We start from the raw sequence: 26,176 nt of genomic DNA, 5'->3' as shown, positions 1-26,176 counted from the left end.
CTGGAGCAAATAATTAACTGATATCCTGGATCAGCATCAGGGTGCTGAGCACCTTCCAAGCCGCTCCTGCCCCATGTTTTGGGGTAGAGTATTTTGTGTGGGTTGAGCTGAGCCATATGGCCTCGCTTTGTGCATATAAACCTACCAGTGTAGAGAACTCCTTTAATTTCCTTTCTGAAGCAAAAGGGAACAAGCCCAGAGAAGGAGAACCCATTGACACAGGGACCATCAGGATTATTCCAGGGATATCAGCTTATATTAGGTGGATTTACGGTCCTACCCCACACATTGCTTCCAGTGAAGGAACAGAGAGCAGTAAGAAGCTCTGGATGTGGCAAGATAATTAATCACAGGCTAATCTGTAGCCAGAATTAAGATGCAGCCTGATCTGAAGGCAGTGCCCTGCCAGCTGCGCTGGTGGAAGTGGAAATCAATGGCAATTTATCCGAATACTGTGCGCTGTGAATGGCAGTCATTGAGGAGTAGGTGATGTTTGGTTCTCCACTGTGGAGGTTCCACCTTTAGCAGAGAGCAGGGCAGGGCTGCTGGAAGCAGGAGATGCTGCTTAGGTGAGAAATCAGGGCTGTGGGAATTCACTCCTGCAGGAGGAGGCTGAGACCAAGCAGCGCCCAAGCCCATGTCTGCCATTTGCTGACTGGAGGGGCTTTTGTTTTAACACCATGTTCTGCTGTGTAATTTGCAAAAGGTGAAGTGCTGGGAGGGTTTTGGAGAATGTCTGTCCCTTTTTTATGATGTGTCCTACTGAGCAAGGAGAGGAGTTGGTAGAAATGACACTGCATTGCTTTGGGTTGTTTGAGCTGAGTTGTTATATGCCGGAATGGCACCTGGCCCTGTAGAACGGTTAAAGTGATCATCCATGGTGTATAAAGTGATTGTCCACGGTCCATAAATTGATGGTCTGTGGTCTATAAGTTGATGGTCTGTTGTCTGTAAAGCGATGGTTTGTGGTCTACAGGCAGTGCAGGCGCCACCATCACAGCCTGGGTGATGCCAGCTGCCAGGTATTACCCACCTCTGCATGGCAGTCTAGTGGTTGAAAAAGGGAGCAGAAAGGGGAGGATGAGAGAGAACAATCAGCAACTGCTCTGCTATCTGTCCATTAAAAAGAGCTGGGGCCTTCCTGTGCCACAAGCATGTTACTGCAGTGTCTGGGTTGTGTTTGTCAGGTGCTGTGGCCAGCTTTGCAAGGAGAAGCTGGTGATGCTGCACAAAGCTGCTGCTGAGCCTCTTCTGTCCCTGCTGTGGCCGTCTCTGTAGGAGTGCAGTCAAATATTCTGCCTTCTCTGCTGTGTTTCTCTATTAAATTAACCAGTATGCTCCATATCACCCTGCACACATGACATCTCTACACTCCTCTGCAAGCCATGGATGGATGCATGGATGCATGGATGGACAGACAGACAAACAGATCTGGTTGGCCCAGTTCAACAGTCTGGATGTTCCTGTATGGTTGGTGAGCAGGAGATGTCATTTTTCCCTGTGTGGCTGTGAAAGTAGCTAAATACTTTCTGCTGGGATTTGGGGCAGCTAAAAACTGTTTCACAGCTGACATCCACCAGCACCTTCAGAGTCCTGTTGAAGGCCAATGCAATGGGTGTGCACATGGACTCTTTCACTGGCTACTTCTCCCATCATCCTTACTATGAATATTTGGCTTTACACACATTACTGGCACTAAACCATGGGTCTTCCCTGTGCTTTGAGTTCAGTGCTTTCCTCACACTGTGTCACACCAGAAAATCAGGTTCTGTGAGCTGTGTGTCAGCAGGACCTCTATAGCTATTCCAGCAATGATCCCTTACCTTCCTTTATACCCAGACTTCTCTGAACGGCTCTATTTACATAATGGGACCGCACAAATCCCTGGGTAGTTTCAGAACTCAGTGGGAAGTGTTCGTTGTGCGGGATGTTTTTTTTTTCCTTCTGCAATACACCAAAATATGTATTATAAACCAGAAAGAGAAAGCTGCTCCCCTGAGCTTTCTGCCGGGGCATTCAGCATCTTATCTGAGTAAGCAAAATCGCAGCTAAGCACACACAGGCAGGGCCAGGCAGCGTGCGGAGCAGCTGGGAGCTGCAGAACAAAAGCCTCTTTGCACTCCCAATAAATTGGTCCCACGGGAATTTTGCTTTGAAATTATAATTGACCCAGGGAAGAAAACTATTTCGTAGACTTTGAACTCATTAAAAAACTCCATCATTCATCCTGCGGTTTATTCTTGACACTTAATCAAAAGAAATTTAATGATCTTTCTAACGAACTTAATTTCACGTTGCTGGGAATGTATCTACTCCAAAGTGTGCAGCGCTGTGTGTAGGAGTGGAAGGTGTTTATTAGCTCTGTTGGTTGCAACCTCTGAGTAGCTCAGAAGATTCCACAGTGAGGATCAACTGTTTCAGCATCTCCTTTTGGCCGCAGACTGGAGTGTAGTTTTGCATCTGTGGAGCCTCTTTTAGGAGGTGGGAGATAAATAGCACAGTAGGGACATGTGCAGCCCTGCAGCAGCCCAGCCGTGCTGTGTGCCAATGGGCAGCAATGCAGCTTGTGGGCGTTCCAGCTCTTATTTGGGGTCATTGCTGTGCCTGCTGTTCTTTTGTCTTCCAGCAGGATCAAAGCTTTTTCACCCTTGGAGAAGGTAAAGCAATTCAGTAAAGAATAACATGGGAACAGCTGGTTGAGTTACCGGCACTGAGGGGCCCATTCCTGGAGCAAGGTTTACTCTCAGTTTCTTTTTCCTGGCATTTAGCTTAAGACATTTCAGTGAGAGAGAAGATGTTTTCGCTTGGGAAGCCCCTCAAGGAGATAACATTTCAAGGAAGAAAAATACTCTTTCTTTCAAACGAGCCATTGAAAAACCTCCTTTGTAAGTACCTTGGGTTTGGAATGTCCTCCTGCTCCAGGGGTGTCTGTGTGCAGCTGTGACTGTTCTGAGCTGTACCATAAAGACCCATTTCCACCTCAAGTCAAACTGCATGTCTCATTGTGTGGCTCTTGACCCCAAACTGTGCTGCTGTGTTCACCCTGAGCTGGCACAGTGTTGTGGAGAAGGGGGTTGAAATACCTCAGGTGGAAGGGCTTGTGAATATTCCAGATGGCAGTGATCCATGGTGATCATTTAACTGAGTCTGGTCACCTGGCAATGTTTTCCATCAAGTGAGTGATGCCAAATAAAGTCTTCCTGGACTTTCATTAAGGTCTGATGGCACAGTGCTGATGTTAATGGTACAGTTAATTAGCTTCTGTGAGTGCAGAGCACATCTAGGATGTCCATGGAATCATAGAATCACCAAGGCTGGAAAAGACCTCTAAGATCATCCAGTCCAACCATCCACACTCCAACCGGACTCACTAAATAATGTCCCTCAACACAGTGTCTAAACCTACCTTGAACACCTCCAGGGTCAGTGACTCTACCACCCCCCTGGGCAGCCCATTCCAGTGCCCACCCACTCTTTTGTAGAAGTATTTCCTAACGTCCAACCATGCATGGGCTCTGCTCTGCACGGGGCTCATGCAGAGCAGCCTTTAGTCCTGGTTACTGGATTTCTTGACTGAGTTGAACCAAAGTGTCAGTACAAGCTGAACTTTTACTATTGGTGAGTCTAAAAGAGTGTTCTCTGATGTCTAAAGAGGGTTGTAACTTTGTTGGAGTCTTACCCAGGAGGGTCTCTAAGACCTTCTTAGTGGTCTTCTCCACTGGGAGGAACTTGGCACTGAGGTGCAGTAACATGAGCAGCTATTTGCCAGGAGCAGGTTCAGGGTCTGCAAGCTGTCCCAGTCACATCCTTTTCTCCTGGATTTCATCCTCAACAGAAGCTTTGCCCCATGTCCATTCTTGAAAGGTCCTGTGAACCATCACACTGCACACCTGAGAGAGATGAGAAGGGAGATGGTGCAGGCAAGCCAGCCAGCCCTATGAGAGATATGGCCCCATCCCAGCCCCAGCACTTGGTCACTTCCAGCTTTACCCTGGCACCACCACAGCTCACCATTCCGGCCATGCTGTCTCATACCCCCATGTCTCTGCTCTGGCAGCGTGCATCTCCCTGGCAACTCCATGGGCATCCCACCAAGGTGCCTCCTGCATCCTGCAGCCACTCTTGTGGAAGTCCCAGCTATGCATCTGGTTCCAGACAGAGTGGGGACCCTGCATGGCACCTTTGATTGAGGTGCACAGCAGAGGTCCTGCTTTTGTGCTCCATACTCAGACTGCCCCTGTTAATCCACAGGCTGAGCATCTATGAATGCATGTGCAGATGTGAGGCTGGAAACCAGGTCACTAAATAGAAAGTGACATTTTTTTAAGTGAAAATGCATAAGTCTCCCAATGTTTCTTTCCGCTACCCCTGCCTGTAAATCCTGCCTATGCTGGGAAGCAGCAGGGCTCCCCTCTGCTTTCTAAGCTTCTCAAAATGACAGAAATCCCTTCTTGGCAAATCCCAGCATTACAGGGGGATGGCTGGTCAGATCCGTATCGCAGCACATGGAATCAGGAGGCATCAGGGGTTTATTCTGTCTGGTGGAGGCATTCAGTGATGGTCTTAACTTGCTCCGCAGTGTCACAGAAAGAGGAGAGGATGAGTTATTGTCAGGCATACAGCACCCAGGAGTAATGCTTTGGAGAAGTCATTTGCTTTCCCTTGGAAAGGTGATGCCTGATTTTGTTTTGATTGCTTGTCTGGATGTGTTCATTTTTCTGTGTTGTAAGACTGATTCAGCAAAGGAGCCATGGGAGATAGCAGAGCACAGATGAAGATCGTGTCAGACCCAGCCTGGTGTTGCTGTATTCAGCAGCTGATAACAGCCAGCCTCAGCAGGGGGAGAATACCCCAAGATAACCAAAGAGATCCCCTTCAGAAACTCCTTCACCAGATCCCACTCATCCTATAGAGACTCACCTGCATTTTCTCTAACTGGAAGCATTTCTCATGGACACCCATCTCACTAAAAACAATTATTGTCGTGTTGCTTATGCACAAACTACTCAGCTGTGTTTGCAGCATGTGATGTTTTTCCAAGAACAAACAACAGGCTGGTTCTGAAACGTTCACAGAGCTTTCCTTCCCACTTCCTAACCTCCAGAGAGCAAGTGGAAAATACTCTGTGCTTTCAAATGTTAATAACGTTTTGTGTTTTGAAAAGGAAAAGAAGAAAACCCAACTAGGCAGACAACACCCCCAAATCTGGGTGTGATGCTGTCCCTGCGTTCTGCCATCTCTACCCACTTGGTTCCCTTCATCTCCTTGAGAAGTTTATCCTTATGTCACACATCACAGTTGTTGTGGGTTGAGTAGCTCAGCTGCTTTAAACAAAGGGAAATAAAGTTTATTCCAGTCCATGCAGGGCAATGCCAGTCTGCAGAGGGGATGAGGTGAGGAGAACAGGTCAGCACAGCACTGGGGACCACCCGTCCTGTAGGACAAGACCCCTCATCTCTTGTGTCATTGATTATCATGTGCCAGGAGCAACCACATCCATTTGGCTATTGAGAGCAAAGGCAGCATGAACAGTAACCAACAAGCAACACAACAAAGGTGATGCTGGACACATCCACCTGAATTCTTCTTGATGCTGGACTCTGTTTAGCTGGAAGGAGAATACTTTTGCTCAGAAGGAGGTGCACATCCCTGTTCTGGTGCATGCAGCTGCAGGGTTGCTATGGGGTAGGAGGAGAGCAGAAGTGGGTTTCCAGCCAGGCTAATTGCAGTGAGTGTGGGCATCTGTCCTATAGCCCATGCTGTAGGCTGTGGTGTGAGGTGAAAAAACAGAGGAACCTGGCTCTCCACCTGCCTTCAGTCCCCTGGAGTGTTGACTTTTTTCTCTTACACATGTGAAACATGAATATCTTTCATCTTTGTAAAACCCAGGCAGGTTGCTGGTGCCGTTGTGGATGACAGTGGTTGTGCATCCTTACTTTTAATGGTACAATCTGGGCTGTTGCTATGGTTTCAACACTAACAGATCAAGCTGTAGGAGGCAAAGCAACCCCTGAGAGGAAATAAAGCAGTGCTGTTTTGGGAAGGGATTATTAAGTATTATTTTGTCGTTATTGTTGTTGTTTGTTTCATTCCTTCAGCCTCCGGGTGTTAGCAGGGCTGGTGATTAGCAGGGCCTGGTGTGTGGGCTGCTTGTGCCCTGTGGCTAACCCTGAGAGAAGCCCAGCACCGATTGATGCCATCCCCTATGGCCACATCCCAGCGTCGGTCCCATCCTCTATCACCTGGTGTCAGCATACCCTCAGCTGTCACCCTACAGAAGATCAGTGTCTTCAGCCCATTTTCCAGATGGGAAGACAAAAGCACAGAGCTGCAGTGACTCGCTGGGGTCACCCCAGAGAGAAGCAGAAATCAGCTGTGGGTCTGTTCTGTCTCATGTCAGTGCTGTGTTCATCCCATCAAAGCAAGAATCTCTGCTGTGCAAGGCAAAGCTTCAGGCTGGAAGAGCTTTGTGCAATGCAACCATGACTATTTGTTGTCACTTTGGCCAGAGCTTGAGGTGACCTGGGGCAGTGCTCCTGTGTGGCAGCCCTTAACATCCTGCTGCAACCTGCACTATCCCATTGGGGAAGCAGCCTCTCACTGCTTGCTTACCTCTGTGTGTGTTTATGAAAGAAAAATAGGTGCTAGGGGATTCCTCTGCTAATGAATAGACCTGTGTGTGCATGCATGTAGTGCAACGTCTTACAAGTCCATCTCGGTGCTTTTTAGATCTGAGAATGAAAGTTAGAATGAGTAAAATATTGATTTCCCATAAAAGGGTTTTAATCAAGCGCCATGACACCCCAAGGGGGAAAGAGCTCTGCTACAACACCAAATTGCACTTCATACAGCATCTATTTTTCAGCCACTGTATAAATGAGGCTGCCCACTAAACGTGCAGCGTTGTGGTGCACTGGGGAGCAGGGAGAACCTGCTGGGGGGATATGGGGAAAGCAAGGATGAGGTACCCAGCTGTGCCAGCTGTGTAACCAGAGGAGGTTACGAAGGGATGAGGTGATGCAGTGTCAGCAGTAGCACAAGGGCTGCAGCTTTTATTTCCTGGGAAACCAGAGGGTCCCCAGCACAGCCCAGGATGTACACAGGGGCAGGAGGCCAAGGCAGGGCTGTGGTTGGGCTGATCCCCTGTGCAGGAGGAAGAGCACCAGGACTTCTATCCAGGCAGCAAGTGCTGATTTCTTTAATGAAGAAAACTTCACTGACTTCAAAATGGATGGCAGGTCTCTCTTAGTATGAAAAGTAAAGGATCTGTAGCATCTGAAGAGATTTATGAAAGGTAAGGAGGATGAATTTGTTGTCTTCTGTGAGGCAGTTCTGTAAATAAACCAACCACTTGGCTGTGGGCTGATGGTTCATCTCGATGTCAAGTTCCCACATTGGCATTTAGGTGACTTCAGGGGTTATTTGGTCATAACTGACTGCTGGGCCTGGTCTATGTCCTCTGTCCTGTGGGTTTTGGAAGCCTTGGGGTCTTTCTGCATCTGAACAGTGCTGGGAATGCTCTCCTGTAAGCCAAGGGTGAGACAAGCACTTCCCAGGGCATCTCAGAGCCATGACTGCTCTCATTAGCACTGGCTCTGTAAGAGAAAACAAGCTGTGTTAAGGGCAGAGAAAGACCGTGCTGAATTGAGTAATGAACCATGATACAGTGAAGTGAATGGTGAAATAAAGTGTGCTTTTGTGATACTGGTGGTGACAGCACTTGAGCTCAGCTTCCCATGCCCTTTGAAGTCAGACCTTCCCGCTGCCATAGCTCACACCAGGCTGGCACTGGGCTCCCAGCCCAATGAGGCTGTGTCTGCTCCACAAGAGGAGTACTGCAGGACCCAGAGCTTATCTCATCTCTGCACTGAATTCTAGGAACTCTTTCTTGGTTTTCCAATGCAAGTCACCGTGCCTCTGCTCTGTTCATCTTACAACACTGGAAGTCTCTTTGCCAATCCAGTTCTAAAACTACACAAGTCACCAGCCATGGCCAAATCTTCTGCTAGTAAAAACTGGTATAGTGACACTGAAGTCACCACTGACCCATCAGTTTGCATCAGTGGAGAACCAAGAGTTCTTGCTGCTCAGATTGCCAATAGATTTATATTTCTATCAGGGTTGCAGTTAGGCAAATTGTGTCAAGGGGGATTTTTAATAATAGTAAATATTACTTCTCAGAAAGGGCGGTCAGGCACTGGAATGGGCTGCACAGGGAGGTGGTGGAGTCACCGACCCTGGGGGTGTTCAAGGAACGATTGGATGCTGTGTTGAGGGATATGGGTTAGTGGGAGCTGTTGGTAATAGGTGAATGGTTGGACTGGATGGTCTTTTAGGTCTTTTCTAACCTTGGTGATTCTATGATTCTATGATCAAGAATCTAAATTTATCACAGGACTTTAGCACATAGAGGGGGCTTAGATCGAAGGTGGGATGGGCGAAAACCAGCAATATATTGAGGAGCCGAACGAAAGCTTTGCCCTCAGGAACCATTTCAAGCATTTCTGGGAGCCAGTCATTCTCAATGACTTGCACTACTGTCTTTGGTTTTCATTGCATCCTTATTTACTCCCTACTCTCCTTTTCGGCCTCCACATTTGGGAGGTGCTCATTTACTTACTATGCTTCAGTTTAGCTCCAGTTGACTTGGCTTTGTAGCAAAGAGCCAGAAAGCATCAGCACTGGGCTCTGGGAATGCTGCAGTGCTGCTCTGCCTGCTTTCTTTCTGAGTACTAATTTATCCACCAGGAGGAGGTGAGGGCATGCGCTGTCGCTGTCTGTACACTGCTGTCCTGCCAGGAGCATCCTCCCAGCCCCGTATCCCCAAACAGAGTCAGGTGCTCATGGTTGGGTTCTTCCAGGAGTTATCTGAACTGCTGTTGTTTTGATTAGAGTGGTTTGTCCTTCCCTGTCACACATAATTTCTGTTACGATGGCTCATTTTTCTTGGCTGTAAGTGGAATTGCAGAAAACAGATAAGTTGTCTTGCTCTTCCTGGCTGATGAATCACGCTGCTTTCCCTTTCACGTCGCACTCTCTCTGGATTCACTGTCGCCTCTGCTCTACAATAAATACTTCCCTTCGCCCAATGCTTTGTAAATCTCTCCCGAGGCCTGGAAAGTTTTAAAAGCACTCTGTCAAATCACACCATGGTTGCTATGAGAGCCAGCAGAGATGATGCCCTTAGCGTGAGCATTTCAGCCTTTTATGTGGCTTTTGCGACTAAGTGGAAAAGGCAACAGCAGGAATAATGCAGGAGCACTGAGCTTTTGGGTGAGCATGGAGGATGTGACAGCCTGGTGTGGCCGTACTGCAGGCTGCTGGTGAGGAGGGAGATGCTCCTATGGGTATCTCTGCCCCAACACACGGTTTCTTGTAGGTTGGCCCCAGGATGGGAGGTGATGGTGCAGCCCCAGCAGCTGCACAGCTTGGCCCTTCTTATTCTATAGTGCTCTTTCTGTAGAGCAGATCCTCAGGTTGATTTTTGCAGCCTTGTTCTTGCAACTCTTCCAGACCAAACTGGTTTTACTGGGAAAAGCCTCATATCTGCACCAGAGGCATTTCTTTGCTGGGGCTCTCAGCACACAGCAGGGCTGAGCTCTGCTGGCAAAGAGCACTGTCCCCACTTATGTCCAGGTGGTCACGAGAGTTACCACAAGACCCTTGGAGAAGGGTCACTTAACCAGTGCCATTTGGTTCCCTTCTCACCCAGCTCTTGAGACACGACCACCCATCTTGGTATCAGATGTGATGGGGGAAAGGATGCTTCTCGTGGAGTCTCAGGGCCCTGGTACCCAGGAAAGGATCACTGCCCTCACAGCCACCAGCAAGTCCCTGGGGAAGCTAGAGGACATTGGGAAAGCCCTAAGTGACAACCCAAGACATAAATCAGTAGCGAGGCTTGGAAATCAGTATTTGTGAAGTTAGGGTAATGCGAGAACAAGACCAGGAGCAATGACAAGAGATATCCGCTCTCAGTGTTAGGATCTGATTACAGTAATTACTGATTTTTCTGCAGGAGAGAACCACAGGCCAGATTAGAAAATAAGACCTCTTTGTGCACAGCGCAGTGCAGGAGAACCAAGGGACAAGCTTACTGCAATCCTATGGCCAGAGGTGGGCACTGGGAAACTGGAGATCCCAGGACTTGTTTGCTGCACTGCTGGCACTTGGAGTCTTAACCAAACTACCTGAAAGCATTAAGTTCTCTTAACAGCCCAAATCTGTCTTAATTTCTTTCAGCTCAGTGGAGTTTTTGAAGTATAAACAGGTTAATAAGGTTGGTGCTCCAGTCCATACCCTCTATCACAGGCCTATTTCCATTATGGTTTATGACACGTCAGGGGAGGCTGAACTACATAAAATTAGTAGGCACAACCATAAAATCATGGAGACGTTTCTTTTTATGTCCCATTTTATATGACTCACCCCCCTGTGGCTTCTCTAAAACACAGTCTGGGCTATCGGGGTGCAGCCAGTAGCCATGCTGCTGCCTTTGCATTGGTGCTATCGCAGTTCCTTGAGGAGATCACACATAATAAGCACAGGATTTGCACAGGGAGAAGACTTAAGAAATGCTGAGTTTGCCACGTGAGCTGTGAACCTCTGCAACATGCCTTAACAGCAGACTTGTACTGTTAGGTAGATGGTTTGTCTTGGTGATCTTAAAGGTCTTTCCCATCCTAAATTATGGCTATAAGCTTTGGAAGGATTTTCTCCAAGCCTTTTTGCATCCCACCCATTCCCTTCTGCCAAATCTGTGTCTATGGAGAATGGAAAGGGGAAAAGAAAATAGGTTCACTTTGTCCCTTCTGCAAGTGCTCATTTCCTAGTGTGATTTTTCACGTGCTTGTGGAGTAGTTGGCAGCCTACCCCGAAATCTAATTTTTAGTCAATGAACTACTCATCTGGAAACTTGTTTCCCAGCATTACTCTAGCAGTGCTTTCTTTATTCACTGTGTTCATGAAAAGTGTATTCTCTACCCAACCTACTGACTCCATTCATGCCATTCACCTAATTTCATGTAATCACAGAATAATGTCAATTGGAAGAGACCATCAAAGGCCATCTAGTTCAACTTCCTGCAGTGAATAAGGACATCTACATCTTGATCAGGTGCTCAGAGCCCCATCCAACCTGACCTTGAATGTCTCTATGGATGGGACCTTCATCACCTCTCTGGGCAGCCTGTGCCAGTGCCTTACCACCCTCTTTCTGATTCTTTTTTTCCTCTTATCCAGTCTAAGTCTCCCCTCTTGTGGTTTGAAGCCATTTCCCCTTGTCCTGTCACAACAGACCCTGCTCAAGAGCTTATCCCTTACTTTCTTACAGCCCCTTTGGATATTGAAAGACTGCTCTCAGGTCTCCCCAAGAGCCTTATCTTCTGCAGGCTGCACAGCCCCAGCTCTCACAGTCTCTCCTTGTATGGGAGTCATTCCATCCCTCAGACCAGTTCTGTAGCCCTCCTCTGGATGTGCTCCAGCTGGTCCTCGTCCCTCCTGCACTGAGGACTCCACATCTGGCTGCAGTGCTGTAGGCAGGGTCCCAGAGGGGCAGATCTCCTTTCTCACCCCGCTGCCTACACTGCTTTGAACGCAGCCCAGGATCTGGTTGGCTTTCTGGGCCACGAGAACACTGTATAAGACATACACCAGTATTTTTACATGGGATGAGCAAACCATTTCATTGGTCAAACAACTTTGCTTCATTCACTTCCCCACATGAGAAAATTCTCAGTCCATTCATTTTTCAAACATCACTTGTGAATTAAGACCTCAGCATTTTGTAAAGCCCTTCACTTCCCTCATAACTGGTAAGCTTCTAATCCCTTTAATCTTTCTCATCAGGAGATGTCCAGGCAACAGGGAACTGTGTAAAGGTGTGGAAGTCTCACTGGGTTCCTGTGTGATGTCCTCCTGCACTGTGCTCCTGCTAGCTCTGAGGTGACACATTACCCAGCTGCTGTGGGCAGATGAATGAAGGGCAATGCCAAAAGCACGAGAGAATGATTTTGTGGGTTGAAAACAAATTAGGAAGAAAAGAAGCTCTTTCTAAAGCTGCTGGTAGTGTGCAGCTGTGTGATACTGTGCAGATCATTGTACAGTCCCAGTTCTCTGCCATCTTCTGGGATTTTTACCCATTTCCATCACAGAAAGTTGGAGGTGGATCACCCATCTCCTTCATTGTACAGCACCAAGCATGGGAACTGAGGATGGTACTGCTGTGCATCCCATAGTAGACACCATATCATATCCAAATTGCCCATGGCACAATCTGTGCAGGCCATCATCGTGGCCAAATTTGGAGTTGGCTATAGTTGTATCATCCACACCTATTTAATGTCTGTGTTTGTCCATCTCCACTTCATTCAGTCACAGTGCATTTCCAGCTACTGGTTCATTAAAGTGGAATTTGCAGAAATGCTGGGCAATGGGCAACTGAGCTCAAAAGGATAGACAAGAAACATGCTGGAAGCGTAAGCTGTCTCGTCTGGGGCTTAACAGTGTATCTGCTGTGTAGTCCTCATAGTCTCTTGTCTTGGCAGTGGTTGATTTTTGCTTTGGCCAAAATCAGTTCCAGCTTTCAGGGAATTTTGCCTGAGCCAGGATCACAGATTCAGCAATCCGACTCCCAGAAGCACTGATCAGACTGCACCAAGCAGGACTGCCTGGAGATTCCCCACATCCAGCCAGACCTGACTGTCGGTGCTCAGACAGGTTGCAGGTAATGTGTCAAGAGAGCACAGGGAAGACAGGGAAACAAAATAGTGCCCAGCTGTCTGCACAGCATGATGGGCTGTTGGAGGTGTTCTTGAACATACCCCACTGCCTTGGCCTCTGTGGGCCTCCACAGCAGTCTCCAATGGGATTTTGCCAAGCAGATCTCTGAACAAACCGAAATCTACTCTCATAGTTCCAGATTGTGCCAATTTTCTTGCTCACTTCTCTTGGGATGTTCAACATAGGCTTATGGTCACTGCAGCCAACATTTCCTTTATCCTCCCTGTTCGTGTCAGCTTCTCCATGTTCATGTATAGCAAGTTCAGCAGAACATCTCCCATTTTTTGCCAGTTGAGTCCCTGCACAGTGTCCCTGATCCAGATCCCAGGCAAGCAATAACCTATGGTGACATTGTCACATTGGACAGTGGGGGCCTCTGTCACCAGCAGGGTGTCCTCAGGGGCTGTCACCCACCCTGCTGCCACTGTGCTCCATGTGCTGCCTTCTGAACGTGTGGCTGACTTCATGCAGTTAGATATCTCTACGTGCTCAGCACTTATCTCCTGCTTTGCAGCCTCAGCAGAGCCAGGAGAAGCCGCAGCAAAATTGATCTCAATGCAGGACTGTAGAATGCAGAAAGAAGCCACCTCATGTAAGGTATCAGGCAGCAAAAAGTCATGCCCATAATGATATACCAAGTGTTCCTACTGCAGTTTGGCTAGTGATCTCAGCAGAGACATGATGCCTAATTGCATGAGGAAACAGTCTCTAGGTACGCACATATAGGGAAAGAACAGTTGAAGGCACCCATCTCTATTTGCCTTGCTGGCCACCTGAAGTATAAACTTAGAGCTTTTTGCTCTCACTCAGTGACAATTAAGTCCTTAACAAGACAGAAGTATCTCTTCCCTGCTGAGTTTTAATGATGCTAACAGCATCATTGGTGCTGGACTGAAATTAAGATCCATCTATAGTAGTGACTGTCAAAAAATGAATGAAAATGTGTATCTAGCTTTCAAGACAGTTTGAAGCAGAACCTAAACATTCTTTAAATGGAGAAGCTTGGCTTTAAAGCATAACTTGGCAGCAAGAGGCACGTTCCTGTTGATCTTGCAGGTCCAGGTAAGGTGGTAGCACCAACATTAGCCATAGCAAGGCAGTGAGATTCAACTCCTGCTTCTGACAGCATGTCCTGGTGATGGTGATGGTGATGGTGATGGTGATGGTGATGGTGATGGTGATGGTGATGGTGATGGTGATGGTGATGGTGATGGGAGGAGAACTCCCTTGGCAGCAGAGTATTGGAGGGGAACTAATGCAGCATGTGCATGAGCAGTCAAGTGTACGTAAGGAGCTGAATAAATTTATTGTCAAATTACCCCTTTGTCTGACTGCCTATAGAATGCAGGCAATGGTATTGCCCTGAATTCCCTGCTAACCTAACGTGTAAATGGTAACAGGATTTGTGGAAGAACCATCCGTCTTGCTTTAAGAACGTGAGAGAAGCTATCAAAATAAGTAGTCTCTCAGGATGATTGCCAGTAATGGCGAGAATTCGTGTTTTTGCTTTGTTGTGTGAGTTTTTCTGGCTTCAACTTCCAGTTGCTGGATAGCGTTGCGTTTTTGTCCACTTGATAAATTCTATTTGTGATCTCTCTGATGGCACTTGGAGCCCCCCGTCAAGTTACTGTGGAACTTCTTTGTTGAGCTACAAAAGTTTTGTTCCTGGGATGTCTCAGTGAAAAACAAAAACAAACAAAAACAAACCCCACGTTTTCCAGTCCTTAAGTAGTTCTCATGCCTGAGCTGACTCTCATCTGTCTATGTTTTCCTTGTCAGACATGGATTCCTCCTAGGAATAGTTCTGCCTGCACCAACAGCAGCATTATCGATGCCCTCTCAAAGCAGCGCCAGTTGCATGGCACACCAGGAGGGCTCGGTGCTGTTGGTTTCCTCTGGCATTTCCTCCTGGATGTCTCTCAGTTCAGCCAGATTTTAATCCAAGCTGATGTTAAGGTGTTCACATGTCTTAATGAAAACATATCCACAACTCGGACGTAACAAAGAAGTCTGTGTTTATCTCATTGATAGTATTATTGACTCTATACACACAACTCAGCATCTTATTATAAAATGATCTTGCTGTAACTTTGACAAGATCAATTTTCCATACGCATTTGTTGATTGGCATTAATTATCTTACCGACATTATATATTGCAGCTATCACTGTCAGCATTTGCATCCACCGCGTTTCTGCTCATCAAAGTGATTCACAACCATGACAATCTTCATACTGAATAAACAAAACAAAACAACCCTTTATGCAGGTGTGGGCTAGGGCTTAGAGAGGTTAAAAGGGAAGGAAAGAGAATTTCTGCCAGCTTTCCCAGGTAAGGGGTTTTCATGGGTGCTTCCAAGGGTGAAGCTACCCATCACCACTTTCCATGGCCAATCTCCTGCTTTTAGCTGGCCTTGCAGAGACAAAGCACACCTGGGCTTTACTTAGAAGTTAAGAAATGAAGTAACTTAAAGGGAAGTGACTGCAGTGATATTTACTTTACTGTGCTCCAGAGCCAGAGGTCAGCTGGCCATGAAAAGAGCTGCAGCAAAGCTAAGAAGATAAGCAGCACTGTTTATGAATTCTTTCTTTGTGGGAAAAAAAAAAAAAAAAAAAAAGAATGTTTAAAATAGCCTGATCTGATAAAAACTGGCTCGGAGCCCCATAAGCTGCAGGTATCAGAAAGCAAGCCTTTTTTTTTTTCTCATATCTCTGGTCCTGTGGTGCCCACAATGAATCCCAAAGGTTTCCATGGAGCTAAAGAACATACCCAGGGTTGGGGCATCCCCTACCAGTGGGTTTCTGTGCAAAGTACAAACTGCCACATGAATGGGGCCCACCTGAGCTCACCAGCCTCTTCCAGAATCTCAGAGCTCATGGAGATCTCCCACCTTCCACCTGATGCTGATGAGAATTCTTGTCAACCCCATGGAACGAGGCGCTGGTCTTTCCTTACCCTCTACATTACTTTTACTTCATGATGATGAGAATTCATTTTGAAGTGAATGCTCTGTTCTCATTATTCCTTCCAAAGTGTTTAGGGTGCATTTGCTGTTCTCCCCTGCTGATGCACCATGGGAGTTGTTTTAGCAAAATCCAAACAGAAGGTCTTACAGTATCACCAGGTGCCAGGAGAAAAGGCTGGTTAGCAGTGGCTGCTTAATATATTAAAGCACTTGGCATTAAACGTGAATGCCAAGTGCTGCCCCTTTGCCATTGCACACTTGCCTGTCAGTTTGACCTGTGAAAATTGAAGTGTTGGGGTGAATGGAAGATTGGAAAATGCTTAAGAATGGAATTTCCTTGATTTCCTCATATCCAGTGAGATCACTGGTGGTATTTTGCAGTAGTGAGTTCCTGTGCAATAACTGTGTGGTATGAAGAGATGTTGGCGTGTTTCAGGCTCTTCTATAAATGTATAGAAATACAAAGCCTCTTTCTTGCCCTTCCCAAAGCGAGGCTTTCAAAACCATTTGGTGTATCACAAGGGTTTGCCCTTTCCATGGGCACTTAGGTGTGTGCACAGCCGGGTGCATTCTGCTGTAAAGCAATGCAGTGCCTGCCTTCTGAGAGCTGAAAATAATGCAGACAAACTCGTCCAAGCAGGGCACGGGGAGCTCAAGGTTATGAAAATGAAATCATTCTTCTTTTGCTTTCCCAATGACTGCTACTGTTAAAATGAGTAATTGTGGAGTGGCCATGTCCAGACAGATCTGTTTCTGCTCGCAGTTCTTGGTGATAGGCAAAGATGCCCTATGCAGCAAAGAAAGCAAACAGCAGCTGAAAGTCACTCTGGCTCATTTAAGCCTCCAAAGATCTGTGGGCCATTTGCTCACCATTTTGGTGTTCCTTCACCTCCTTCCCCACCAGCCACCTCCATGCAGGTGTGGAGGGAGCCATCTTGGACAGCTTGGCCTTTGCCCAGGAGCCAGGCATCCATTGCTGCCTGCTGGCACTGGGTCCAAGCTGTGGAGGCTCCCCCTTTTCTCAAAGGCAGGGAGAGGCTTTGCTGATCTGGGAAGCAAGTTTAGTGAGTGCTCCTTCCACCATGCCCAACAAATTAAAGCCAAAGAGGCAGTAAAGTGCTATGGGCCATTACCCCTCTCATGGAGGAGGTTAAGTGTGATGAGGGCCAAATTGGCATTTAATGGGACCTAATTGATTTTATAAGCTGTTGTGTTAACAGGAGACTCGATTCCGTTCCCCCTCCATCACCAGGATGGATTGGTAACATCTAATGTGTGCCCTTCTTGACCCAGGATTGTTCTCATTGTGGTAGGCCCCAGCTTGGCATGTAAAGCACACACCAGTGCTGGGCCCCAGGGCAAGGGGTAGCAGGACACTGTGGAACTTCTTTCTTCCTGCCATATCTCAGGGGTCCATAGCTTAGTCCAGACTTGATCTGGGAGCCTAGCATGGGCTGGGAGCAGTCTGAGTGCCTGCCGGATGCAGGGAAGCTGTTCAGCATCCCATGGGAAGGACAAGGAGAGCAGCCCATGTTGGAAAGGAGTTACCCCATAGCTCCAGCTTTTTGGCTTGCTTGGGCCATGTTGAGTAAAGAGGAATTGTCTAGGGCTGCATATAAAATACATCCCAGTGTTGCCATAAGTTTTCTTTCACTGCCAAACTTCAGGGTAATGTGTTTGTGGGTAGATGCAGGCGAAACCCAACACTCTGTTATGTGGGTGGAACAGGAAAAAATGAATGTGAAAAATAGCCTCCAAGACCCCAAAATAAAGGGTGGTGGAGGAGCTCCCTGGTGTGGCTGGAGGCACCCAAGGTGAGCACGGTGCTCTGCATGGCTTCCATGGCTGCTCCAGGGCGAAACACTACTCTGCAAGTGGCAGGCAGGGCTGAGTACAGGCTGTATGTAGCCTTTGCCACTGTGATGCAAGGAAGAAAGATGAATGTGCTGTTTGCTTTTAATTTAACTTTTGACTGGGCTGTAGAGCTGCTGGTCCTGATCTGATGCTGATGGGGTCCCAGTGGCCTGAGATCCTGCAGCCCATCAGCCCTGCTTTCTGCTTGGGAGATTGGGAGTTTCTGCCTCCCAAATGTAGGCACAGAACGTATCTGATGCTGATAAAGCCAGCAATCCCTGCACGCATGCAAAGTGTTACTTATTTATTGCTGACTCCCTCCCAGCCGGTGCTGTGCCATTGGAACTCGCCAGCTCTGACTAATAGTCCCAACAGCCGCGTGGGATATTTGAGTTGCTTTTCGTTTACAGATTCGGTGGGTCTCTGGTAATTGGAACGCGGCAACTTCTAACACATAACAGATGATGCAGCAGTGGAGGGCATTTGTCATTGCTTCACTCCCCTGCAGCAGAAAGGGCTCATAAGTCACAGCTGACAAATCTTTTAATGACTTTTAAACTTCATTTACAGGAAAGGATGACCATAATCAACAAACAATGATGGCTTACTAATCGTTCTGTATTATTTTTAAGAAGGAGCTTGGTTTTTTAACCCCTGTTAAAAGAGCTTAATGCTGCAAAGGGATGGGTGATGCTGTCCTGGAAGGTGTGAGGGGGTGAGAGCAGCATCAGCTGTGGCTTAATCCGTGTGTCCATGTACACCAAGGGAGGCAAAGACCAGTAGGTGAGGAGCAAGAGGAAAGGTAATGGCAACTGATGTAGGTCATACCACAGCAGCCACCTCCAAGTGGGCCAGCTGCTCTCCTGTCCTCCCCACTGGCACAGGGGCAGTCTCCACTCATCCCTCCTCCATAGGATGCTTTCCTTGGGGTGAGGGTGCTGCTGCTTCTCTTTCCCCTGCAGAGCCATGAATGCAGCATTTTGTATAAGCAGATTGCACAGCAGGTGGAGTGGGAGCCCACAACCAGTTGACTTTACAGAGATGTATGTCTTAATCACTGGTGTCATTCTGAGTATTTAGTCTGTCTGAAATAATTTTCATAGGCAAGCAGCTGGTAATTAACTCAAGAGAGGACAAGAATGTCAAGAACTTCAGCTGCTAGAAAGCAGGAGGTCAGCATGCTGAGGGCTGCACCTTGCTCTGGCTCTGTGCTTCCTGAGGCCCCATCCGGCGGCCTCCTCCCCACTCTGCAAGCACTGTGAGGGGCAGGCACTGGGCATCACCCACTGGTGTTAATTCCCATGGGGAATGGGGATGATCAGCTGTTGTCCTGCACAGCAAAACATGCCTGTGTCCCGCTGGGGCTTCAAGCTGCCCCTCTGACATGGGGTTCTCCTCCTCACTGCATGGCTTTGCCAACTCTCACGGCATGTGGGGCTTTGCTGAAATCCCCAGTGGCAGGAAGCTCATGGTTTTGTGGGAATGCTGATTTTCTGCTTGGTCATACAGGAAAACATGCCCCCAGCCTTCCTGGCTTGTAGGGATGCTGGCAGAGCAGGGTGCTGAGAGGCTGAGGATGGTCCCACTGGGAGCACAGCAGTGTGTTGAGGAACTGATGGCATTGACACACTCAGCCATGCCAAAAGGCAGGCAGAGATCATAGAATCATAGAGTCCTTAGGGTTAGAAGAGACCTTTCAAGGTTATCTGGTCCAACTGCCCTGCAATGACCTAGATCAGGTTGCCCAGGGCCCTATTCAGTCTCACCTTGAAAGTCTCCAGAGGATGATCAAGGAGAAGTACACCCTCTTTGGCAGCTGTTCTTCAGGAGCTGTAGCCCTGTTAGATGATTAAATTATTACTGTGGAGTCTCAGATTTCCCCCCTTGGCAATGCTCTGCTCACCCACCAGCCTTTGTCAGAGGGCTCTTGCTCCTTCAGCTCTCCATCTCCTCTTTGCAAGTCTCAGGGAGACACAACAAGCAGCACAAAGATGCCAGTTCATTAAGCTGCAAAGAAAGTTCCCAGCAAGTTCACTTGCTGAAGATCTCACTTTCCTCATGAATAAATCATTTGCTGTTAAAACAACAGTTGGGCAGGTGGGGGGAGTGTTCATTAAAGAACATCAAGTCAATAGGCGGCTGATGAGAACCTGTTTGCGCTGTGTACAAGTGGGAGAGTGGGGGATGGAAACATTGTGTTTTCCCATTAGGGCAGTGAATGATAAAGAAATAAAGAATAATTCTCAAGAAATTAGTCATGGCCAGCCGTTAATGAGCATCTCGGTAACACTAATGAGCTGGCTTCAGATGCCTGAAAAGAAAGCACTTTAATTAGATTAATACATGTAGCATTGTCCATAGCCCAGTAGGTAATCATCAGGTTTTGCACCAGTGGGATTACAGATGACATTCTATTTAATTGCTGTTTCCTTTTCATTTTCTTCTTCCCCCACCCCTTTTAAAGATTCTTCCCTCCAAAGAATTTTGTTTCTGTTCTGGAACATAACCTAAATGTTATCCCTGGAATTCTGCATCTAAAAGTGCTGCCATGCTGGGCTTTATCTCAGTCAATTGACCTTTAAGATTTATTTTGCTGCTGTCAAAAAGAATGTGAGGCTGTTCACAGGAGATTCCCAAGACGATTAGAAGCAGAGACTCCTGAAAAGTCGACTTGTTGCATGTTCTGCAATCAAAGGATGATACAAAGTCTGTCTTTTGGGGGGAAGAAATGCCTTCATTTAAGAGTTATTTTCATGGAAGAAGTAGAGCCCAGAAAAGTTTGATGTGAATGGGACCATTCAAGTTCCAGCGTGCAAAGAGTTGTGCTGTCTCACACCTTCAAACCCAAAATGTTAATACACACAGGCTTCAGAAAATGCCCCAATTCTTGCTGCTAGCACAGCACGGATTGTGGGATGACTTTTGCATGGTGGTTTAATTGGCCCTGTGAGCTGTCAGGTGCAAGGAGCTGTCAGTGCTGGCTTCAGCAGGAGACAGGCAGGCGGGCAGGGCTGGTGCAGTTGTACTTGGCTTTATCTCAGGGTTTCCAGCCATAGGTCATCCCTTTATCACACTCACTAGGATTTAAGACCTTGACAAATAGATTTTTAAGCTTTCTGTAGGCATGAATAATATGTAGGACAGATGGTTACGAGCCACAGCTATAAACTGTGCGCTGACCTGATAGACTTTGTAACTATTGTACCTTTAACAACTGATTAAATACTTATTAAAACAGCTCCTGATTATTTATTGCTCCTTTACGAGGGATTTGCCAGATGAACTGAAATCTAAATCACGACCAGGTTTTCAAAGGATTGGCAGGATTTCTCCAGTTCAAAATGACTCGTTTTAATTAAACATTCTAAAAGCAGGCTCTTCGCATAGCAGGACAGTGAGCTGGAGGAGTATTATGAAGCAGCTACTTCTGTACACGCTGTTGTGCACTCAGCATCCACCTGTCTGCAGGAGCACCGTGCAGCCGTCTGCAATGAGCCCCAGCTTTGGGGAGTTAGCACTTAAAAGCAGAGATGTTAAGGAAACCAGCTCAGTGAAGTAAGCACTGGCCATTTTAGAGAGCATCCCCAATTTCTGGTCCATTTGGGGTCAAATGGAGACATGCAGACACCCCCATGTTGCCTATTCCCAAAAGGCTCCTGCAGAAGCAATGCAACACCTGAGATGTATCTATTTACTCCCTTCTTCTAACAGCTTTCTGGTCCCCCTAACAATCATGTTTGGGAAAATCAGAGCTAGTCTCTCCAGAAAACCCAAGGACTGATTCCTTTCGTGTTTATTCTTCTTACTGAACCATACAGCAGTGGAGAGGGTATTTCTGCTCTCTGGGAGAAAGGCTGAGACCCCCCAGGTTGCTGTGGAGGAAGTGGTGGGAACTCGAAAGCTATTATAAAGATTTCAGGGTTTGTGTTGGTTATTAAAGCAGTGCTTCAGAGCTCGGCTCCAGTGCCTGGGGACTCACAGCAAATTACTGCCAGCTCCCAAGGAGGAGTGATTGGCACCAGAGGTGGCAGGGAGTTCAGTTGTAGATGCGTCTGCCTTTCTGTGCTATTGATGGGGCAGAGCAAGGCAGGCAGGGTCTTGTAATGCACTGTGTTTATTTAAGGGAGCTTCTGTGGATAAAGGAGGGGCTGCTTCATTCAGAAATTGCTCTGAGCCAAGTGCCTGGCTGCAGCAGAATCAGATTTTGGCCTGAGTGAGCACATAGCAGATGCACAGAGAAGTGAGTCTGTGTAGCTGGGACTTAGTCCAGCAAGCAAGCAAGAGGCATTGGGGTCATGCAGGTTCCAGCCTCAGATGACACTGGGGAACACTGTGCCACCAGATGGGGCACCCCAAAGCTCCCTGAGGTCTCTGCAGGACTGGCACTTTGGTCATCTGTCTCTGAGTGCAGAGCCACCAAGCTGGGGAAAGTTGGGCAGAGAATGGGTCGGGATGAAAAACAGTGTTTCTCGTTTTGTGAACAAGTGTGATAAGAGGAAAATAACAACCCGGCTGCGTGTGGCCGTCACACAAATAAAGAGCTTTCTGCGAAGAGAGAGTGGAGGGGCCGGGTGGTTTTTCTTTGCCTTCTTCTTCTGTGACAGTTCATCACTAAGACAGAGGCCTCTGGGGTTTTTAGACACCTGGCTCTCAATTAAACAGCTAATCTGTGAAGCAAGGCACTTAAAGCAGGAAGGAAAAATGGCTTATCAAGTAAACCAGCTCTGGCCTTGGGCTGCTACCGGATTGAATATCAATATCTTTAAGGCATCCCTGAACATGAGTGACAGCAGGGACCGTGACATCGTTTCCAGCCACGCTGCCCCAGGTAAGGAGGAGAAGTGGGGAATGGATGCTGCCAGGGGCAGCTTGCGCAGAGCATCCAGACTGCAGCCTGCATGGATGTGTTCCTCATTGTGTTGAGCCCCAGTGTGGCACTGGGCTTCTGGGGCTTTATAAGGTTTTTATTCTGTCCCATTCTACTGTATTTTATATTACAGGGTTATTGTTAGCAGTTCATTGGTTTTGTGGAGCAGGAAGGTGTGTTGGTGTTATTTCACACAATTGCGTGAGCAAAGCAGCTGAAGCTGGTTTTTATGGGATGCTGTCAAAGGGGTGGGAGCTCAAGGAGATCCTGTGCTGTGCTGACTGCAAGGGAGAGATGTTTCTTGTGGGAGGTGGGGTTGAGACAGTGATGAATTTCACACAGGTGCAGAGTGCTCTGCTGGTGTGTGGCCAGGATGGGTGGTATTAGTATGTGGTGATCAGAATCTGGTGAGCAAGTGGTGATTAAAGTTGGGTTGTTATAGTAAGGGTAGGAAGAAGTGATGCAGTGTGTAAGGACAGCAGAAAAATGCTTGACACCAGCCTGTTAGGTGGAGGATGTTGCTGGTAGGGCTGAGATCTCAGCCTGGGATAAGTGCTCACAAGTCCAGTGGTTGAGGCCATGGCTCCCATTTCTGTCACAACAGGGGTAGGGGCATCAGTCAGTGGGCAGGTGGCACTTAGGACCTCTGGTCATCAGTGGTTTCCTCCCAAGTCTTATCAGTGATGTGGTTATCAGCTGGCCTTACCTGCAGTTTGTCACCCAGAGCAACCATCCCATCACTGACCAGCCATGGGCACAGCTCCATCTGCTGCAAACAGTAAGAGTAGCACCTGCAGGTGCCATATCTAGAGCACATATCTGGTCAAGAGAGATGTGAGGTGGAAGATGGAACCTGGGGGCAGGCAGCATCCCACATGGCACCTACCCCTCACATGGTACCTTGAGGATGCTTTGGGAGATGTCCTGCTCTCCACCAGCACCCTCTGGGGAATAGTTACCATTGAGGAGGGTGAAGAAGGAGCTCAAGGAATTCAGGCTGAAGGCTTCAGGCTTACCTTGGTTACCCATCTGTAAGATGGGGAACTTGTGTCCCACCTTCATTAAGGTGTTGTCAGAGGTGGTGTCATTCCTTGTAACTTGTGCATCCTAATGATGAATGAAGGTGAAGTGGGGGACAGGGCAGGGTGGAGGGAATATTGCTGGTAATTTATTTATCCTCAAAGTGAAGATTCATCTGTTACCTGAGTGCCCTCTTCAGAAGCATCCTCATCCAGCTCTTTTATTTTTAAAGAAAACACACCAATTGGACCAGATCCCTTGGCAGCAGCAGAGCTGGGTCATGATGCACCTACTGAGAGTAGGCAGCCCTTTAAATAAGGGGGGAAAGCCCTTGATTTACCCAAATCCTCCAGCCAGACCTTTGTGTTCTGCACATAGCATGGAAACAGCTTAACCCACACCCCTCCCACACAGGCTTAAGGAGCTCAGCACACTGATGTAATTGGTGTTTACAGCTGCAAACAGAGCAGTGTAAATAATACTCTCCTGGGCATGCTACAATTTGGGAAGTGTTTGGGCTAACAGCAGCTTTAGGGGTTTCCCTAAGCTGAGGTATGGGGCAGCAGCATAGAATTGATCAGAGTGTGACAAGAAGTGAGTGCGGAGACACAGGGTTATGTTTTAATTTGTTCAGCTTGAAAGCTGGGAGATAGAAACATCCATTCATTGCAGCACAGCCCAGATGAGGGCAGCTTTGGAGATGCTGCTGCAGGGATATCTCCCAGAGACCTGGATTTGGACAGTGGGTCCTAAAGGCACCATAAGTTTCTGAGGGTTTCTCAAGCAGGTGCCTTCATGCCTTGAAAATTAAAAAGGCTGAGTGCTAGCAGTCATCACTTGTCCGTATAGAGCTCACTGATTGCAATTTGTGTTAAACAGCTCCTGTGTGCATGGGTCAGGCTGCAGGCCACTGCTGTGGGGCCAGGCTGTGCTCCTTGGCTGTTGCAAACCCTGGAAATACGACAGTTCATGGTGACAAGCCCTGAGGTTCTGATGCTTGCCTCTGTGCACAGAAATACATTCAGGACCACCCCCTGCCATGTGCTGACTGCTCCCCAGCTCAGGCTACCCAGGGCCCCTCCACAGCCTTGAGAACCTGCAGGGATGGAGCACCCACAGCTCTGGGCAGCAGTGCCAGAGCCTCACCAGCCCTGGATAACAAGAAGGGGAAGGATGACTTTGTTTCTTTGAAAGTCTTGCCTCAACCCCAAAAAGCATGTCAGAAAATGGTTCTGCAGCCAGGGAGCTGCCACCTATCCCATGGGGCCAGGCTGCCTGGGCAGAAATGGAGAGCTGAAGGCCCAAAGCTGGCATGACTTCATCCATAGTAGCGCTCAGGCAGATGTTGTAGTACCTTGCAGGGGCTCAGGGGCTCTGCCATAGCTGTGGAGAAGAGCAGCTCCACCATGTGTGCTGTGAAACACCTCCCACAGCTCTGCACTGACTGCTCCTGGGTAAATATCACACCGTATGCGTGCAGCACGCAGTAATGAGCCCCAAACAACCCCTCTTTAATGGAAGTTGAAAATCAAAGCAATATCTTTGGACAGCTGCAGTTTTTGTTGCATAAACAAGAGCAAGCTGACTTTAGGCAGCAAGACTAGATTTAATTTAATACAGTTCCCAGCTCTGATCCTTCCTAGGGACTGCCCATGAGATGCCCCAGGTAAGGACCCAGGGGGATCATGCCTTGAAGCTGTGGTAGCGGGCTGCAGTGCCTGCTTATGATTCCCAAGTGAACAGTGACATCTCCTGTTAGCTCAGAATGCAGCTCAAAGCCCAGCCCAGCAATGCTGGAGAGCAGATATCAGTTAGGAGCACAGTTTCCTTCACCACTTAAATTACATTGCTTGCTTCCAGAAAAACGAAGCTGCCTTCTATCTACAGATGCAGATCTGGTTGTCCTTCTGCATGGGGAGAACCAGCCTGTGCCAGGGGAACTTGTGGGGAAGTCCCAGGAGATGGGCATGAGCAAAAGTGCTGAATGCAAACTGCTCTAAAAAGAGCAGCCCTTGAACTCTAATTAAGTGTAGATGGATAAAAACTTTATTTTAATTGCATTAAAGCTTTTATTTGGGTGTAAAATCTATTTAAATACTATTTTGTGCCTGAGAAGCAGCCAGAATACACTCAGAGTTAGCCTGATAAATGCATTTCTGCTGAGCTTTATGCTGGCTGCAGCAGTCTTTGCCCAGCACAGAAGTGTCTCCAGATGCCTGCTGTAGTTGGGAAGCTGGTCCCCTTGCTCCAGCCTTTCTGGGACCCTTCTCCCTCTCCCCTTTTTGTAAGACTTGGGTAATCCCTTTGCACACCTTCCTGACTCCTGATTTGTTCATTCAGGTGTTCAAGATGTCATTGAAGGTGCAGACAAGCAACATAACGAACAAGAATGACCCCAAATCCATCAACTCCAGAGTCTTCATCGGCAACCTCAACACAGCTGTGGTCAAGAAGTCAGATGTGGAGACCATTTTCTCCAAGTACGGCCGTGTGGTGGGCTGCTCTGTTCACAAGGGCTATGCCTTCGTACAGTACTCCAACGAGAGGCACGCGCGTGCCGCCGTCTTGGGTGAGAACGGGCGCATGCTGGCGGGCCAGACTTTGGGTAAGTCTTTTCTGCAGGTGTTCGAACGTGTTTGGGTGCAATAAGGGCTAGCTGCCCCCTAAAGGATAGTCAGGGCATGGCTGGG

At 47.8% G+C, this 26,176-nt stretch overlaps 1 protein-coding gene across 6 annotated transcripts in view; it reads left to right on the top strand.

The window, feature by feature from the left end:
- The window catches only part of RALY (RALY heterogeneous nuclear ribonucleoprotein), a 93,763-nt gene that overhangs the window by 49,678 nt on the left and 17,909 nt on the right, over window positions 1–26,176 (top strand). For all 6 annotated transcript variants that reach the window (XM_015881353.3, XM_015881356.3, XM_085519507.1 and 3 more), the window contains one exon: window positions 25,827–26,091. In XM_015881353.3, coding sequence (XP_015736839.1) covers window positions 25,836–26,091 — 256 coding nt within the window. In that variant the 5' untranslated portion in view covers window positions 25,827–25,835. The remainder of the gene's footprint in view (window positions 1–25,826; window positions 26,092–26,176) is intronic.

Source organism: Coturnix japonica, chromosome 19 (assembly GCF_054131305.1).
Source record: "Coturnix japonica strain WE chromosome 19, WE-NBRP24, whole genome shotgun sequence".
Taxonomy (NCBI): domain Eukaryota; kingdom Metazoa; phylum Chordata; class Aves; order Galliformes; family Phasianidae; genus Coturnix; species Coturnix japonica.
Note: the sequence above shows the minus strand (reverse complement) of the source record. Positions and strands in the feature narration are given on the sequence as shown.